Here is a 19,812-nt window from a genome sequence, read left to right as displayed (position 1 = left end):
ATCTGTTTAATCAACAGGAGGGTAAAAGAGTTATCTTCCTCATCCCATTGGATGAAAGAGGTGACAATTCTTGCGACCGTTACCGGTGACGCGTTCCGACTCGCAGTTTGATTGGCCATCGATGCCTGTCAATCACCTACAAATAGTTAGGTTACGTTGTGTTGTTGTGACATACGCTATACTCTGCGCTGACATGACATGAGGGAAGGTTGAGTGTTTTTGTGCGACACGCAAAAATGTAAGTACTTGTAACGTTAAACTCATAGTTTTGAGACAAGCACAGCTTATTTGTAATTTGCTGATAGAAATTGTAGACGCTATGTGTTACGTTACATTCAGCCGGGCTAATGTCACCGGTCTTCTCTCCACTAGTTTGAATGACTGAGGAGGTTAGTGGTTGTTTCGAAGCGATTTAAGTATTTTTTGTTTTTAATTTTGAGTCGTTTAGTATGTGCGATAGCCTCACAACTGCTGAACTGAACCAGTTTAGCTTTGATAAAGGTCGTGGAGATCTGAATTCGTGTGCATTATAAGTAACGAGTGCATATAGTAGGTTTGCGATGATGACGGAAAGTACTGATGCCATTTAAATTGCCGCATTAATACTTTGTCATCTCGTTATTCATTTATTTGCGCAAAAAATACATTACCACAATCAATAAAAATATATGTGGATGTTTTACTATATTTTTTCCACAGTATTTGCATTGTTGGAAAATATTCTAAATTCTTCTGTGCAGCATTCGCTGGAACCAGATAAAAACTTCATTATGACTCTTTTTTTTTTTTTTTAACGTCCTTGCATCCTGGTTCCCTTCAAGAAATGTTGAAGAAATCTCGAATGAGTATTTGACCTTCTTCTTCATAGTATAGCCAGCCACGTTTTCTCTAGACCAGGGTTTCCCCTAGGGGTTCGTGAGGGAACTGCAGAAGTTTTGTGAGCTTATGAAAGTAATTGAATGTAAAATTAAAGTAAAGAAATAAGGCTGCACAATTAAAATATATAGTTTTCATATGAGCTTATCATATCACAGTTCAAATAGAAATCACACAAGACAAAATAATTGCAATATACATTTTTGGCAATCTTGTGCAGCCCTGTATATAATGAATTTGGAAATTAAATCAAATTAAAGCTTGCTAAAAAGATAAAGAACTTTTATCTGCATGCCATGTGATCATTAACTGGCATCAGAAAACCATGAAGATGCAAATCATGAGCAGTTTTAGCATTTCCCTCCCCATTTAATTGTGATTGAATAGCGTGATAAATATTGACTATAATAATATCTACATAGTGTACCTTTAAATTGTAGGGCTTGTTTTATTTGTTTTATGGAGAGCAAGACATTTTTAACTGTAACTCTTCATTGTTTTTATTATACAAATGTGTCATTAAATTTCTACAAATGTATAAAAGTGATCTGAGATCAGGTAAAAAAAAAAAAAAAAAAAAAAAAAAATATATATATATATATATATATATATATATATATGACACTGGTTCATATGTTAACATATTTTTTTTTTTTTTTTTTTTACTTTGTATACGACGTAACAAAGCCTCGTTTATTGAAATCACATGACTTTAGCAGTTTGATACACGCTCCGAATAACTGGTTTCAGTTCATTTGACAGATACTTTGCCAAAGCAATGGCGCAAAACACAATGTTAAAGACCTTTTATGTTTTTATGAGAAGTTTAAATATATATTCTGTTCATTATGAAACTGAAAAAAAAAAAAAAAAAATCCCCAATTCCTTGTGTGACTGACGTTTCAGCTTCGACACCGATGCAGGTAGAGGATGGCTAGCAAATCAAGTGTGCGGAAAGTTCGGAATGAGGATATCAACCCATGCATTGAGGTCAGCTGTGGTTAAATAACATGTTAGATTTACCATGTAAACAATATATATATAAATGCTTTCTGTCTGAATACATTTAAAAATGACACAAAGTTTTGCATTATCATGATGTTCTTTAAAATTGGATTTGTATTTTGAAACTTTCTGTCCTCTGTCTGTGTGCATTGGCATAGGAGAGTGATGGTTCTCAGAAATGTTTGGATGCATACAACTATGACAAGAGCAAGTGTTCTGCATACTTCATGAAGTATAAAAACTGCAGGAAGTACTGGGTAAGTATACCGTGACTTTCTAATGCTGGGTTCAGACTACACAATATCAGCCCGATAATCGGCACAATCCCTTTTGGTGATTCGTAAATGACAATGGGTGTCGGGTAGCCATTGTTTGTTTACACTCTGGTCAGTCACTAGTTCCGCCGTCTCTATAATATCGGAAGCAACGTGTAGTCTGACATGTTACTTTTCCACGACATGGCAAGAATTTAAAAGTCAAAGTCGCATAATCTGACGGTGACTAGCATAACAGACAAAAATATGTGTGGTCTGAACCAGGCATAATTTAACCATTTCATAACCATGTTCTGTAGAGAAATGTACCATTATGAAATAAAGGTATGCAAAAATTTGCCTTGTATGGAAGGGTGTAGATTTGGTTTAAACATTGGGGTGAACTGTTTTAGCGGGGTCCCAGGTCAGGTTTATTTATTTTTGTAAAATAATCTTTCGTAGTCTTCCACACATGCAGAGTTGGTTGATAACATACCCTTGTTTACATTAGATATATGGTGTATTTTATATATATTTTTCATTATATTTTAATTATATATTTAATTTTTACAAGTTAGTCAAAATTTACCACAAAAGATACAATAAATCGTGATCAATTCTAGTAAGAATGGTCGTGTGTAATTTAAAAAGCTTTCTAATTTATGATGTTTTCTCTTCTTTTCATCAGTCTTTTTTGATTATGTGGCTGCTTTAGATCATGTTTGACTTTCTCCATAGCGTTTTAAAGTAGTGAATTCTAGACAGAATTCATATGGGTCGCACATTATATCATCGGCATTGTACAAATCTTATCACACTTTTGTAGCGCGCTTGTGAACGATCGCACTATATACAGTAATTCATGTGCCACTTTTTTGAGCAAAAACAATTAAGTTTGGTACTCACCCAAACAAAATCTTACTGAAAGTTTTTTTTTTTGAGATAACCTCAAATTTGAAACATAACTAGATTTATGGCTTTGACTTTTCTTGCAGTTTTAGAGTAAAACATGTTTTGGAAAATTTTTGTGCATTTTTCATAACAATGAACTTAAACCACTATAACTTTTTTATTTTTTATTTTATTTTTTATAACTACTTCAGCAATTTGTCAAGTGTCATCTTTAAAAAGAGACCAAACCTCAATCTGTGATCCAAAACATTTAAGATTTGTGACAGTTTTAGTTGGAAATTTCATTTATGCTCAAAAAAGTGATTAACAGGAAATAACTACTGCATAAATATAATTTAGTAGCATAAAATCACCTAAAAATACAAAATATTAAATAAAAAAAAAAAATTCAAACTAAAATACAGTTCATTCATTTGACTGAAATAAAAAGTAAATAAATTTTTGTCATTTTTGACTGCCACACAAAGAGCTCCAAACTGGGCTTCAGTCATGCTGCACAGACTGGTCCAAGATCAGTTCAGACAGGAACTTAATGTAAATAATTAATTAATAATTCTATTCCACGGTTCCATTGTATTAGCTTCTTTCTGGGCCGCCCCTTCGGGCACTTCATTAAAAGTAAACATCAGCCACGCTTTGGTAATGCTGGGATCTTTAGGGTGGCAGATTCTTCATTTTATGACCTGTTTAAACTTTCTGTTATGCTGTTTTGACAAGCAGCATTAATCCCACCTTGAATGTGATCCTGTTTAAGGTCGGAATGAAACGGAAGCTGCTATTAGAGTAGAGTAACGGTACTTCAGTACCAAGATCCTATTGTGTTTTAACATTTTGCTAATGTGTTTAGCACATTGCTAGCATGTTGCAAACCTGTTTTTAACTCATTGATTTTGTTTCATCAGGTTGTTAGCATGTTTTAACATTGCTAACATGAATTGGCGTGTTTCTAACATGTTTTACCAAGTTGCTAACATGATCATAGTGTGTTTTAGCATGAACACTGTTAACGTTTTAACACATTGCTATCATGAATTAGCATGTTTTTCTAAAATGTTTTACCAAGTTGTTAGCATGATCCGTGTTTTAGAATTTTGCTAATGTATTTAACACATTAACATGATCCTAGTTTTAACTCATTGCTGTGTTATGTTGCTAGCATGTTTTAGCATGCTGTTAACACGTTAACACGCTGCTAACATGTTTTAACACATTGTTAGCACTACTTATATTTTTAATGTTTTACCAAGTTGCTAGCATGTTTTAGCACATTGCTAACATGATCCTAGCATGCTGCAAACCTTTTTTAACACATTGTTAGTATGAATTATGTTGTTAACATGTTTTTTCAGGCTGTTAGCATGATCCTAGCATGAATTAGCATGTTTTTAGCAATAATTAGCATGTTGTTAACATGTCTTACAACATGGTAACATGAATTCGCTTGTTCTCAGCATGTTTTAACCAATGGCTGGCATGGAATTTCCGTAAGTCGGATCCGTTAGAAATGATAAAGCAACCCGAGTCAGAACAGTCTGAAGGTCTGAGCCGAATTTGGTGGTTAATTGGTTTTTAAAGTTTGTGTGTGTGTGTTTGTGTGTGTGAAAAGTCCCATAGAAATAAACATGGTTTCCTGTATTCAGCATGCCGTGATGCTGCAGCGGAGGCGTGACGGAGTGAAGCCGGATATGCCGACCGCTGAGGAGCGAGAGCAGATCCTCACAGCCCTCGGAGGGAAGCCCTACTGACTCAACACTTTAATCCATCCCTCTGGATTCAGTTCTGTGGGGAAAGAGGACAATTTAATGTGTGACTGTATCATTTCAGCAATTCTGTGTATGATACTGTAATTACAGCCTAATTTAATGTGTGTTCACTTATTCACAAGTGAACGCATTTTGAATACGAGTGGGTGTCGTGTCAAGTTTATTTTATAGACACAGAAATTCGTGATGTTAATGCCTGATTGTCCACATTCATCAGTTTAGAGCTGGACCATATGAATGTTTACAAATGTTGATGATAGTGTATATATCACTTCGACTGTACTGTATGCATGAGGAAAAAGCTGGATAGCCTATATTTATAGTTGCAAGTTGATGATTTAATTCAACATTGCAGTGATATGGAAATCTGTAAGGTTTTATTAAATTTATAACAATATAACCCGCATAATTCAACAGTCGGAGGACATGAACAGCTTCGAGTACGTCACTTGTTGTCATCATGAAAGCCAAAAGCGACTGGGGCAAGGGATAAAAATGGTTAAACAGCTGAAATATAATGTCAGAAATTGAGTGATACTACAGCATAAAAATATTGTAATATATTTGCAGAGATTTAAGAAACGTGCCAAGTTCACATACAGCCTGTTATTATACTTTGAAATGTGCCTTCCAGAGGCCTGCTGGAAGTTTTAAGGGTCACCTGATCCGGTGTTGTGCTGAATTTCGACCCCCTGCCAGATTATTATTACCCCCTAGTATTGGGAGGTTTAGGAGTAGGTGTGGGGGAGGGGTTAGGATTAGGGGCGGGGTTGGGATTAGGTCATCAGGAAGAGACTTCAATGAGGGGGGAATAATTTGGCAGGGGGTTGAAATTTGGCGGTTTTGGGTTAGAGATTGCGAACCCAAACTGGACCAATCGGCTGCGAACAAAGTGACGTTTCTGATGCAATTAAGCCACTCCCCTTATATGTAGCAGTTTATAGTGAAAGAAAAACTTGAGACAAAATTTCCTGCCTTTTAATTTATTTATATTATGTGAATTATAATAATTCACAGTCAAATAAATAAATGAACTGACAATTAAGACAACTTTGCATTTAAATTAATATAAAGATTTTAAAATGAGTAAGCGTCACGTGTTTTCTTTTGAGCTCTTTGTAAATGTGTTTAAATTCATTATAATTTTCACTGATTTTGTGCTTAATTTAATGATAAAAGCATCTAATGTGAGTTTGAACCATTTTGTGAGAACTTTACTGAAAGAGGCGATGGATAATGAAAATAAATGAAAGGAAACAACGTTCAAACTGTGAACAAACAAGTGTATTCTATCACAAAAATTGTTTCAGACACTCAGTATGTATTTTTAATAATGTTCATAGGCCTATATACGAGACTCCGCCTACACGCTCTTCTGATTGGCTATGATTTTTGATTGATTTGCATCGCGTTTGGTTAGAGTTGGACTATTTTTTCACTTAGATGCATTTGCAAAACCACTAAATTTAAAAGCATTAAAATGTGTCACGTTTACGATGTCAGTGAATGTTATAATTGCCAAAATGATAAAAAAAAAGAAGACAAAAATGAAATGTAAAAGCTTAATGCTGGTAATTAAAAGCATCATAACCAGTGCACTTGTGGTTGGCTGTAGATATTGGTGTGTCCACATGGGGGCGCACTGCTCACAACAAATACAGCACTGGCACACATTTAGAAGTTTGAAATATATATTTTTATATAATTTCTCCTACGTATAGACAATATGAATCCTTTTGTGTCCCTCATTGGACTCACTGATATCTTGTTTCACTCAAGTGCACAACTAGTCATTATGAAATCAAAACCTATTTAAATAATACTTTTGTTTTGTGGAGAGTTTGGTTAATCAGACCAGTAAGAGACTTTTAACTACAACTCTTATTTTTTATTAAATGTGTCATTAAATGTCTACAAATGTGTAAATCATTTATATAGACACTGGTTCATGGGTTCACAGAGTTCATCGCCCCTAGCGGCGAATCATTGACATTTCGAAACAGTTATGACGTAAAGCAACGTTTACTGAAATCACGTGACTTTGGCATCCGAAACACTGGTTCGAAACAAATGATTCGAAGCTCCCAGTACTAATACACCACAATTACATAAATCCTGTGCGTGTTTTACTGTTTTTGTGGAGCTGATGTATTTATACAAGTGTATAGATTAAAAAAAGCACACAATATTATAATTAACACAGATTTATTAGTAGGCTAAAAAATAATGTACCAAATAACCAGCTTTCATTATACAATCAATCAGTCATTAAGTGAGTCATTAAAAAAGGTAATTCACATCTGGTCAAGAAGATGTTAAAAAACCAACAGAGAAACAATATTTAACTTCTAAAGTCAGAGTCAGTTTTTCTTCATCATAATGTTTTCTTGGGTGCAAATTAAATGTAAACGGCTAAAGAGGCTTAACGTTGGTATTATTAAAAACAGAAACTGCTTCACTGTAATAGTTAAAACGGAAGTGCTGAATGTAAGAAGTGCAAATTGGTCAGTTTTAACCATGTCTCTAATTTTTCATGCTTGTTTAATGTGTAACTCTTCCATCGCTCCCGGCAGCTCTGCTTCGTTTCCTTCTCCCAACAGTCCACCGGTTGTCTCTAATGGTGGAAAATTAATTGCTCTTTTTCCCATGACCTTTGAACTTAGCCATGAAGTTGAAGGCTCCGAGATATTCACCAAGCAGCACGCCGACTTTAGTGGGTAAACAACTGTGTGACAGAGAAAGCAGCTGTTATACATGCACACCGAAATAACTAAACACACAAACAAGACTTTTAATTTGAGAATAAGAAAGCAAACAGATATTTCTGCTTCACTGAGTCTCACACGTGTCTGTTTTTAACGAATCTAGTGAGTCATTGATTCATAAAGAAGGCCACTTGCTTCATCCTGAATGAATCAGTTGAATGAATGATTCAATGACTCACTCAGTAATACAGTGATTTGCCGCCATCTACTGTTGGTTTTAGCTTCATATTTAGATTATAATTTCATTTTTTTATTCATATTCATTCCACCTTGTGTAAATATACCTAAATATGTCTTTTAAAGTTACTTTTTGTGAAGTCTATTCAATGCTTTTCTCAACTAACACAATAATGATCGGTTATCCAATCACAGCCTCTGCTGAGGCAAAGTCACCTGAGTTTTTTGAGTTATTTGGTAAATGTGTTTCCATTGTTGTCACATCAATTCAGCACACACATTTCTTATGCACATTTTTAGAATTTATGCGCATCTTGGTGTTTCCATCCACAGTTTTTCATGCAATATCCCAAAATGTGCATAAACATAGGTGGATGGAAACAGAGCTAATGTGTGTTTTATAACTGTGAAATATGAAATGAAAATAGATCTTTAACACTGAGGTCCAGCATGACCTACTTCTTCAAAGCAATGGCGATGTAGACGCTTCGAGGCATGTAAAGATAAACCTGTTCCCTTCGGACAGCATCCACAATTTTCCTACATGCATACTCTGGATCAAGAATAGGCATGAGTCTAGGAAATCTGCAAAACACACACACACACACACATTATGAACGGGCCTAACTGAAACTGACAAATAATTTACACTGGCAAAATAACCAAGATGATAAATCAAATGTTCCCCAAATTTCACAGTAGACATCAACTGGTGAAATACTGTACAAAAGTGAACAAAAACATCCTTAAAATTAAATGTATTAATATTACAGTGAACTACACAGACCCTAAACTGGCAAAATTATTACAGTTTTTCTCAGTCGCTTTGGTACATTTCTCGAATAAAACTCACAATTTGCAAAACAGTAAGTGCATTTCTCAAAACAATTTGTACAAATAGCAAAACACCATGGATAACCTGCAAAAGCCACTCTCTTACTCAAAATCCTTAAGTCCTAAAGTCCTTGTGTCATTGTGTACGGATAAGACAGTCAAATTGTTTAGTCATGTTCTCAATATAACCGTTTACTCTGGAGGGACGTTCTGATGGAAACTATGGCTAAAGTTTTGATGACAATTATTGCCAATTATAAGTTACATCTTAGTGTATGTGTGAGTGTAATTGCAAGAGAATGGAAATATAATATAAGTCTAATGGAAATATAGAAAGTATAGAAATATGCTTGACATATTATGATAACTTGTTCAACCATTTTGCATGTAAAGACTTATGCTATGAGCTTGTGCCTAAATGTTGTGGGGGGTGAGACTATTCAACAGAGACCCAATATAATACATTTTGATCAACATGACATAAGCAACTGATAATGTAGGAAACAACAGAGAATTGTACATAATCATTTGCATGGATGTACCAAAGCATTTGCAACTTGTTCAAAGAAATGAGAAACTGCTTTTTTGATGTGCACAAGTGACACAATTATGTGAGAAATGAACAGGTAGTTTTGAGAATTTCAATTCTGATCTGAGAAATGTACCAAAGCGACTGAGAAAAACTATTAGATAAGCTGAATAAGAAATCTGACCATTGAATTTCAGTGGTTTTCATGGTCATGGAAGCTGTTAATTCACTGCACAATGCAAATCTTTACCTGGAGGATGTCCATGTTGTCATATTTCTAAGATGAATTTGATTGGACATTTTTTATGATCCCAACATAGGAATTGTTTTTGCAATATTCTTAACAACGCATGATTATATGGTTAGTTGCATTTTGATTAAAAAACGTGTATTCTGAGCGATACAGAATAATAGGTTCTGTTTATATTTGACAAACAGTTTCTTACTTTGTTTTGGCACCCTCAAACATGCCCGTGTTAATGAAAAACGGGCAGACTATGGTGGTCTTCACTCCATCACAGCCCATGGCCAGCAGCTCTAGCGCCATTGATTCAGCAAATCCGACCGCAGCAAACTTACTCGCACAATAATCTGTAAATATCAAAAGCACATTTGTAATGTGAAATACGCACTTCCTTCTAAGTGAGATATTTGTGTTGTGTAACTGAGAACATCTACCTGCCAGTCCATTCACTCCAATGAGTCCAGCTGAGCTGGCAATGCTGACCAAATGACCGTGATTACCAGCGATCATTGCGGGCAGAAACGCCTTGTACATCTGAGAGGAGATACAAACTACCATGTTCACCATGACTTGATGATAGATAGATAGATAGATAGATAGATAGATAGATAGATAGATAGATAGATAGATAGATAGATAGATAGATAGATAGATAGATAGATATAAAGATAGATAGATATAAAGGTAGATAGATAGATAGATAGATAGATAGATAGATAGATAGATAGATAGATAGATAGATAGATAGATAGATAGATAGATATAAAGACAGACAGACAGATAGATAGATAGATAGATAGATAGATAGATAGATAGATAGATAGATAGATATAAAGACAGACAGACAGACAGACAGACAGACAGACAGACAGACAGACAGACAGATAGATAGATAGATAGATAGATAGATAGATAGATAGATAGATACAAAGATAGACAGACAGACAGATAGATAGATAGATAGATAGATAGATAGATAGATAGATAGATAGATAGATAGATAGATAGATAGATAGATAGATACAAAGATAGACAGACAGACAGATAGATAGATAGATAGATAGATAGATAGATAGATAGATAGATAGATAGATAGATAGATACAAAGATAGACAGACAGACAGACAGATAGATAGATAGATAGATAGATAGATAGATAGATAGATAGATAGATAGATAGATAGATAGATAGATAGATAGATAGATAGATAGATAGATATAAAGACAGACAGACAGACAGACAGACAGACAGACAGACAGACAGATAGATAGATAGATAGATAGATAGATAGATATAAAGATAGACAGACAGACAGACAGACAGATAGATAGATAGATAGATAGATAGATAGATAGATAGATAGATAGATAGATAGATAGATAGATAGATAGACAGACGAATAGATAGACAGACAGATAGATAGATAGATAGATAGATAGATAGATAGATAGATAGATAGATAGATAGATAGATAGATAGATAGATATAAAGATAGACAGACAGACAGACAGACAGATAGATAGATAGATAGATAGATAGATAGATAGATAGATAGATAGATAGACAGACGAATAGATAGACAGACAGATAGATAGATAGATAGATAGATAGATAGATAGATAGATAGATAGATAGATAGATAGATAGATAGATATAAAGATAGACAGACAGACAGATAGATAGATAGATAGATAGATAGACAGACGAATAGATAGATAGATAGATAGATAGATAGATAGATAGATAGATAGATAGATAGATAGATAGATAGATATAAAGATAGACAGACAGACAGACAGACAGATAGATAGATAGATAGATAGATAGATAGATAGATAGATAGACAGACGAATAGATAGATAGATAGATAGATATAGACAGACGAATAGATAGATAGATAGATAGATAGATAGATAGATAGATAGATAGATAGATATAAAGATAGACAGACAGACAGACAGACAGATAGATAGATAGATAGATAGATAGATAGATAGATAGATAGATAGATAGATAGATAGATAGATAGATAGATAGATAGATAGATAGATAGATAGATATAAAGACAGACAGACAGACAGACAGATAGATAGATAGATAGATAGATAGATAGATAGATAGATAGATAGATAGATATAAAGACAGACAGACAGACAGACAGACAGATAGATAGATAGATAGATAGATAGACAGACGAATAGATAGATAGATAGATAGATATAGACAGACGAATAGATAGATAGATAGATAGATAGATAGATAGATAGATAGATAGATAGATAGATAGATAGATAGATAGATATAAAGATAGACAGACAGACAGACAGACAGACAGATAGATAGATAGATAGATAGATAGATAGATAGATAGATAGATAGATAGATAGATAGATAGATATAAAGACAGACAGACAGACAGACAGATAGATAGATAGATAGATAGATAGATAGATAGATAGATAGATAGATAGATAGATAGATAGATAGATATAAAGACAGACAGACAGACAGACAGACAGATAGATAGATAGATAGATAGATAGATAGATAGATAGATAGATAGATATAAAGATAGACAGACAGACAGACAGACAGATAGATAGATAGATAGATAGATAGACAGACGAATAGATAGATAGATAGATAGATATAGACAGACGAATAGATAGATAGATAGATAGATAGATAGATAGATAGATATAAAGATAGACAGACAGACAGACAGACAGACAGATAGATAGATAGATAGATAGATAGATAGATAGATAGATAGATAGATAGATAGATAGATAGATAGATAGATAGATATAAAGACAGACAGACAGACAGACAGATAGATAGATAGATAGATAGATAGATAGATAGATAGATAGATAGATAGATAGATAGATAGATAGATATAAAGACAGACAGACAGACAGACAGACAGATAGATAGATAGATAGATAGATAGATAGATAGATAGATAGATAGATAGATAGATAGATAGATAGATAGATAGATAGATAGATAGATAGATAGACACCCTATTGAACTCCATGGTTTTCTGTATCAGGGCACAATAAAAATCATCTTAAAATTTGTAAAAAAAAAAAACAAAAACACGGATGAATAACAACACAAGACAGATCACACTGTGTCATTATTTGTTCAGCAAAAATAAAGCCAAAATGGAAAAGCCTTGGGTGACAAACTTTAGGCACTCTACGATTCAGTTGCTTGTAGATCCACTTTTATCAGAAATAACTTGAAGTCATCATTTTCTGGCCCGTTCTTCTTTACAACGTTTCTTCAGTTTATTGAGGTTTGTGGACATTCGTCTGTGCACAGCTCTCGCCACAGAGTTTCAGTCGGGATGAGGTCTGGACTTCACTGGGACACTGCAGCACCTTGATTCTTTTCTTTTCAGCCATTCTGGTGCTGATCTTCAGATCATTGTCCTGTTGCATGACACAATTTTGGCCAAGCTTTAGCTGTCGGACGGATGTCCTCACATTTGACTCTAGAATACTGTGGTATACAGAGGAGTTCGACTCAATGACAGATGCCCAGGGCTACAAAACAAGCCTGCAATCATCAGCCCTCCACCAGCATGCTTGACTTTTGGTATGAAGTGTTTGTGCTGATATGCTGCGTTTAGTTTCCACCAAACACGGCGCTGTGCATCATGGCCAAACTTCTCCAGCTTGGTCTCATCTGTCCAAAGGACTCTGTTCTTGAGGTTTGTTCAGAAGCAACTTTCAAACCTAAGCCATGCTGCCATGTTCTTTTAGCGAGAAGAGACTTTCTCCTGGAAACCTTTCAGAACATGCCATGCTTGACCCGTCTTTTTCTAATTGTTCTGTCTTGAACTTCATCAACTGAGGCCTGTAGAGTCTGAGGTGTAGCCCTTGGGCTGTCTGCAATTTCTATGAGCATTACATGGCCTGACCTTAGGGTAAATATGCTGGGACATCCACTCCTGGGAAGACTGGGGTCTGTTTTGAATGTCTTACACTTGTGAATAATCTTGCTCACTGTAGAATGAAGGACTTCAAATCGTTTGGAAATGATCTTGTAACCCTTCTCAAAATGATGGCAGCAACAATTGCTTCTCTAAGATCAATGCTGATGTCTTTCCTCCTTGGCATTGTGTTAACACACACCTGAAGTCTGCCAGAACTTCAGCTTTTATAGAGTTGATCACACTTGCTGGTGATCAATTAATCAAAGGTTTTGAGTAGCAGCGTCTGGGTCCAAAGTTGGCCTGACACACCAAACCGACGCTCGACAGCCGACGGCCAAGTAGCACGTCTGTTCTGCGCCTGCGTAAGATTAAATGCCTTTCCGTACCAGCAGGTGGCAGTAGCTGAACAGCCATTCAGAATGATCAGATGATTCAACATGTCGAATCGGCCAAAAAAAAGCTGATGAGGACCAACTTCAGCCGACGGTGCGGAACACACTGAGAAAACTGCCTGATCGGCTTGGTGTGTTCCTGCCTTTAGGGTGTCCTAAGTTTGTCACCCAAGGCTTTTCCATTTTGGCTTTATTTTTGCTAAACAAATAATGACACAGTGTGATATGTCATGTGTTGTTATTCATCTGAGGTTTTATTTTACAAATTTTAAGAACTGCCAAGGACCAGATGATTTTTTATTATGCCCTGATACAGAAATCCATGGACTTCAATATGGTGTCCTAACTTTTTTACACAACGAACGAACGAACGATAGATAGACAGATAGATAGATAGATAGATAGATAGATAGATAGATAGATAGATAGATAGATAGATAGATAGATAGATAGATTAAAGACATACCCAGAAATGTGCCAGACTATTGACCTCCATAGACTTCTCTATGAGTGCATCAGGAGATTCCATGAACTTCTTCCCAGTGACGATCCCTGCATTATTTATCAAAATTGTGACATCACCAACCTCACGCTTTACCTTAATAAAACAAAGAGATTCAGTCATAATTTACACTTGTTCTTATTATACTGTCAAAATTTAAACTCACTGAAATCAAAAACCTATCAAAAGTATCAAGCAGGTGCCAAAGTTAGAACTTAGTCATTATGTTCATTTTATTTATGTATTTTTTTGACCATTTTGATTGCACTTAAAATGAAGAAAATTCAGCTGAAACAGGTAAAGGTTGTGTGACAAAAACATTTAAAAATAAACAGTGAGTGGAAAGCATCATGTTTATGGTCATTACAAGTGTTGATGCAACTTAAAACACCTGCGGGTAGCTGACATTTCATTTCTGACAGACAAGACCAGTCACATTCAAATTTACAAATCCATTATATAGTGTCGTGTATGAGTTCTGCATATCTTTGTGATGAAGTGTAATTGTATATTCTACCTGGTTTGCGACTCTATACACTTCCTCCCGGTCGCTACAGTCGCAGGTGTACGTGAACGCTCGCGCTCCGTGCTTTTCTTTAATCATACGCGCGGTCTCTTTATTCCCGTCCTCGTTGATGTCCCACAGCACAAGGCGCGCGTCCAGGCGCGCGAACTCCAGCGCCATGAGGCGCCCGATGCCGCTGCCCGCCCCGGTCAACAACACGATCTCCCCGGACACACTCTTCCTTCGAGCCGGTATAAATAACCGAACGAGGGTTTCTAAGCTGTAGACCAGCAACATGAAAAGCACCTGAAGAGTCTCCAAGAGAAAGTTCATGATGATGCGAATAGATCCTAGAGACGCAAGGGTCAAGCGTTTGGAGTCGAGTTTATTCAACTTTTCAGTTTGTTCAACGTTTTCAACAATGTCGATATCGCAACAGTTGAATAATTTAGGTAATTATGTAAAATCATATGATCGGATTTATTCGTTGTCTAGTGCGCTACAACCCTACTGGTGTCTTACCTCACTCGTTTCGATTAAAACTCAGTAATATAACGACAGATTTGCACCATCATTTCGCCTTTCTCCGAGTGGTTTGGTTATCGACCTTCGCTCTGGCTGCACAGTTATAACGCTTCGTGTTTACCGAATGACAAAGTTCAGTATTCGTGTACCAAGAGTCCTAACGGGACAGGATGTGATGGGCGCGGCATATGTTTAACCCTTTCATGCATGAATTATGATAACCTCAGTCAATATTTGTTCCCCTACGTGTTTTTATTGCTCTTAGGGCATGAAAAAACAAGATTTGAAATGTAATTTTTTAAACATATTTCCAGATGTCCATGTATTCATGGTTTAAACTGAAAAGGTATTAAACATAATACAGTAATAACACAGCAATATTGTGTGCATTTAACAAACCAATCAATAAAATTATATAAAGTCATGTGAAAACTATAAAATATATACAAAACATATAAATGCAAAATATTGTAACTTCATACAAGTTGAACTTCACGTATCTGATATCAGAGATCTCTACAACCTGACATGGTAAAACTGGAAACCCAAATCAGATGCTTCCTCCATTGTACCAGAGTATGTTGATTTACCCCTTATTAGCTGTTAATTCTGATTATGTTTAAGATGGACACATTTCTAACAGCTCTCCTCTGAGAAAACCTAGCTATCAGGTGTTCCAGGTAATGCATTACAAGTAACATGCATAATGTAATCAGATTACTTATTATTTTTTGATGTTACGAGTAAAGTAACGCATTGCAAGTAACTTGCATTACGTAATCAGATTACTTTTTGATGTTACGAGTAAAGTAATGCATTGCAAGTAACTTGCATTACGTAATCAGATTACTTTTTGATGTTACGAGTAAAGTAACGCATTGCAAGTAACGTGCATTATGTAATGAGATTACTTTTTGATGTTACGAGTAAAGTAATGCATTGCAAGTAACTTGCATTACGTAATCAGATTACTTTTTGATGTTACGAGTAAAGTAACGCATTGCAAGTAACGTGCATTACGTAATCAGATTACTTTTTGATGTTACAAGTAATGCATTACAAGTAATTTTGATGTTACGAGTAAAGTAATGCATTGCAAGTAACGTGCATTACGTAATCAGATTACTTTTTGATGTTACGAGTAAAGTAATGCATTGCAAGTAACTTGCATTACGTAATCAGATTACATTTTGATGTTACGAGTAAAGTAATGCATTACAAGTAATTTTGATGTTACGAGTAAAGTAATGCATTGCAAGTAACATGCATTACGTAATCAGATTACTTTTTGATGTTACGAGTAACGTAATGCATTACAAGTAACGTGCATTACGTAATCAGATTACTTTTTGATGTTACGAGTAACGTAATGCATTGCAAGTAACGTGCATTACGTAATTAGATTACATTTTGATGTTACGAGTAAAGTAATGCATTGCAAGTAACTTGCATTACGTAATCAGATTACTTTTTGATGTTGCGAGTAAAGTAACGCATTGCAAGTAACGTGCATTACGTAATCAGATTACTTTTTTGATGTTACAAGTAATGCATTACAAGTAATTTTGATGTTACGAGTAAAGTAATGCATTGCAAGTAACGTGCATTATGTAATCAGATTACTTTTTGATGTTAAGAGTAAAGTAATGCATTGCAAGTAACTTGCATTACGTAATCAGATTACATTTTGATGTTACGAGTAAAGTAATGCATTACAAGTAATTTTGATGTTACGAGTAAAGTAATGCATTGCAAGTAACGTGCATTACGTAATCAGATTACATTTTGATGTTACGAGTAAAGTAATGCATTGCAAGTAACTTGCATTACGTAATCAGATTACATTTTGATGTTACGAGTAAAGTAATGCATTGCAAGTAACTTGCATTACGTAATCAGATTACATTTTGATGTTACGAGTAAAGTAATGCATTACAAGTAATTTTGATGTTACGAGTAAAGTAATGCATTGCAAGTAACGTGCATTACGTAATCAGATTACTTTTTGATGTTACGAGTAACGTAATGCATTGCAAGTAACGTGCATTACGTAATTATATTACATTTTGATGTTACGAGTAAAGTAATGCATTACAAGTAATTTTGATGTTACGAGTAAAGTAATGCATTGCAAGTAACGTGCATTACGTAATTATATTACATTTTGATGTTACGAGTAAAGTAATGCATTACAAGTAATTTTGATGTTACGAGTAAAGTAATGCATTGCAAGTAACGTGCATTACGTAATCAGATTACTTTTTGATGTTACGAGTAACGTAATGCATTGCAAGTAACGTGCATTACGTAATTATATTACATTTTGATGTTACGAGTAAAGTAATGCATTACAAGTAATTTTGATGTTACGAGTAAAGTAATGCATTGCAAGTAACGTGCATTATGTAATCAGATTACTTTTTGATGTTACGAGTAACGTAATGCATTGCAAGTAACGTGCATTACGTAATTATATTACATTTTGATGTTACGAGTAAAGTAATGCATTACAAGTAATTTTGATGTTACGAGTAAAGTAATGCATTGCAAGTAACGTGCATTATGTAATTATATTACATTTTGATGTTACGAGTAAAGTAATGCATTACAAGTCATTTTGATGTTACGAGTAAAGTAATGCATTGCAAGTAACGTGCATTACGTAATTATATTACATTTTGATGTTACGAGTAAAGTAATGCATTACAAGTAATTTTGATGTTACGAGTAAAGTAATGCATTGCAAGTAACGTGCATTACGTAATCAGATTACTTTTTGATGTTACGAGTAAAGTAATGCATTGCAAGTAACGTGCATTACGTAATCAGATTACTTTTTGATGTTACGAGTAACGTAATGCATTGCAAGTAACGTGCATTACGTAATTATATTACATTTTGATGTTACGAGTAAAGTAATGCATTACAAGTAATTTTGCTGTTACGAGTAACGTAATGCATTGCAAGTAACGTGCATTACGTAATTAGATTACATTTTGATGTTACGAGTAAAGTAATGCATTGCAAGTAACGTGCATTACGTAATTAGATTACATTTTGATGTTACGAGTAAAGTAATGCATTACAAGTAATTTTGATGTTACGAGTAAAGTAATGCATTACAAGTAATTTTGCTGTTACGAGTAACGTAATGCATTGCAAGTAACGTGCATTACGTAATTAGATTACATTTTGATGTTACGAGTAAAGTAATGCATTGCAAGTAACGTGCATTACGTAATTAGATTACATTTTGATGTTACGAGTAAAGTAATGCATTACAAGTAATTTTGATGTTACGAGTAAAGTAACGCATTGTAAGTAATGTGCATTATGTAATGAGATTACTTTTTGATGTTACGAGTAACGTAATGCATTGCAAGTAACGTGCATTACGTAATTAGATTACATTTTGATGTTACGAGTAAAGTAATGCATTGCAAGTAACGTGCATTACGTAATTAGATTACATTTTGATGTTACGAGTAAAGTAATGCATTACAAGTAATTTTGATGTTACGAGTAAAGTAACGCATTGTAAGTAATGTGCATTATGTAATGAGATTACTTTTTGATGTTACGAGTAAAGTAATGCATTACAAGTAATTTTGATGTTACGAGTAAAGTAACGCATTGTAAGTAATGTGCATTATGTAATGAGATTACTTTTTGATGTTACGAGTAAAGTAATGCATTACAAGTAATTTTGATGTTACGAGTTAAGTAACACATTGCAAGTAACGTGCATTACGTAATCACATTACTTTATTGATGTTAATGCAAATTACATTCTTATAACACAAATACATTTATTTACAGTCAAAAAAGTTACTGCAGATGGACAACAGTCACAGTAATAGTATTAGTTGTAGCTGAAATATAGCTTTTGGTGCATGATGTCCACTTTAGTGAACAGATGATTAATCAGAATTTTCTCCCAATCTAAAATCAGTACTTGGAAAATTTAACTGTGATCTGACTCTTTAGATATTGCTTGATGCTACAACATTTTTTTTTACCTTCAAGATCCTAGGATAGAAGGAATGGATGGATATTCCGGAGCAACTTGGCGACTTTCGGACTGGTCATCGGCCATCTTGGTTTGGAGGGGAAAAAATCAACATACAACGGCATGCAATGCATAGGATGATGTCCACTGTAGAGGCTGATGTGCAACTATGCAATCAAAACCCATGCATATGCAAGAAAATGCTTTTTGAATAGCTGTCCAATGTAGTGACCTCTATAGAAGTCCATATATTTTAAAGGTCCATTATATTTATACCTCCATATATGCATGAAAGCATTAATCATTTGACACCCGCAAACTCCCATAATAACGACACGCACATGGGAGAAAAACAGTCTCTTGGCTGCTTGATGTGACTAGTGAATTAAACCTTTATCCTTAGTCTCGAATCACTATATACAGTGAACTAAAAAAACGTACAGCTCATTTGATTATGGTGGGGGAATTAATAGGTGGGTCTTAGAACATTTATTTACATAAACACCAGGTTAAATCTTCACCTTTTACAAAGGATTATCAGGACGATACTTCATCGTGACTTGTGTTCAAGAC

The 19,812-nt window shown here is 34.7% G+C and overlaps 2 protein-coding genes across 2 annotated transcripts; one reads left to right on the top strand and one right to left on the bottom strand.

Annotated features, from left to right (window-relative positions):
* Window positions 1-109: 109 nt before the first annotated feature.
* On the top strand, window positions 110-5,575 carry chchd7 (coiled-coil-helix-coiled-coil-helix domain containing 7). The gene is made up of 4 exons (XM_067400265.1): window positions 110-238; window positions 1,783-1,866; window positions 2,040-2,138; window positions 4,688-5,575. The coding sequence occupies exons 2-4, from the start codon at window positions 1,807-1,809 to the stop codon at window positions 4,790-4,792; spliced, it is 264 nt and encodes an 87-aa protein (XP_067256366.1). The 5' UTR covers window positions 110-238; window positions 1,783-1,806; the 3' UTR covers window positions 4,793-5,575.
* A 1,035-nt stretch (window positions 5,576-6,610) lies between these two features.
* On the bottom strand, window positions 6,611-15,403 carry sdr16c5b (short chain dehydrogenase/reductase family 16C, member 5b). Its single transcript, XM_067400263.1, has 6 exons — window positions 14,718-15,403; window positions 14,165-14,296; window positions 9,794-9,893; window positions 9,562-9,706; window positions 8,212-8,337; window positions 6,611-7,535 (listed from the first exon to the last, which is right to left on the bottom strand). Exons 1-6 carry the CDS (start codon window positions 15,036-15,038, stop codon window positions 7,439-7,441), a joined length of 921 nt encoding a protein of 306 aa, XP_067256364.1. The 5' UTR covers window positions 15,039-15,403; the 3' UTR covers window positions 6,611-7,438.
* Window positions 15,404-19,812: the final 4,409 nt, after the last annotated feature.

The sequence above is a fragment of the Chanodichthys erythropterus genome, chromosome 11 (assembly GCF_024489055.1).
Source record: "Chanodichthys erythropterus isolate Z2021 chromosome 11, ASM2448905v1, whole genome shotgun sequence".
Taxonomy (NCBI): domain Eukaryota; kingdom Metazoa; phylum Chordata; class Actinopteri; order Cypriniformes; family Xenocyprididae; genus Chanodichthys; species Chanodichthys erythropterus.
The sequence above is the reverse complement of the archived record's forward strand: the minus strand, read 5'-3'. Positions and strand labels throughout refer to the sequence as shown.

Excerpts from the sequence above, each read along its gene's own strand:
- chchd7 (XM_067400265.1), top strand. The coding sequence starts at position 1,807 with ATGGCTAGCAAATCAAGTGTGCGGAAAGTTCGGAATGAGGATATCAAC. Across the intron at positions 1,867-2,039 it reads ATATCAACCCATGCATTGAG|GAGAGTGATGGTTCTCAGAA; the intron begins GTCAGCTGTGGT and ends GCATTGGCATAG. Across the intron at positions 2,139-4,687 it reads AAAACTGCAGGAAGTACTGG|CATGCCGTGATGCTGCAGCG; the intron begins GTAAGTATACCG and ends TCCTGTATTCAG.
- sdr16c5b (XM_067400263.1), bottom strand. The coding sequence starts at position 15,038 with ATGAACTTTCTCTTGGAGACTCTTCAGGTGCTTTTCATGTTGCTGGTC. Across the intron at positions 14,297-14,717 it reads TGTATAGAGTCGCAAACCAG|GTAAAGCGTGAGGTTGGTGA; the intron begins GTAGAATATACA and ends TGTTTTATTAAG. Across the intron at positions 9,894-14,164 it reads ATAGTCTGGCACATTTCTGG|ATGTACAAGGCGTTTCTGCC; the intron begins GTATGTCTTTAA and ends ATCTCCTCTCAG.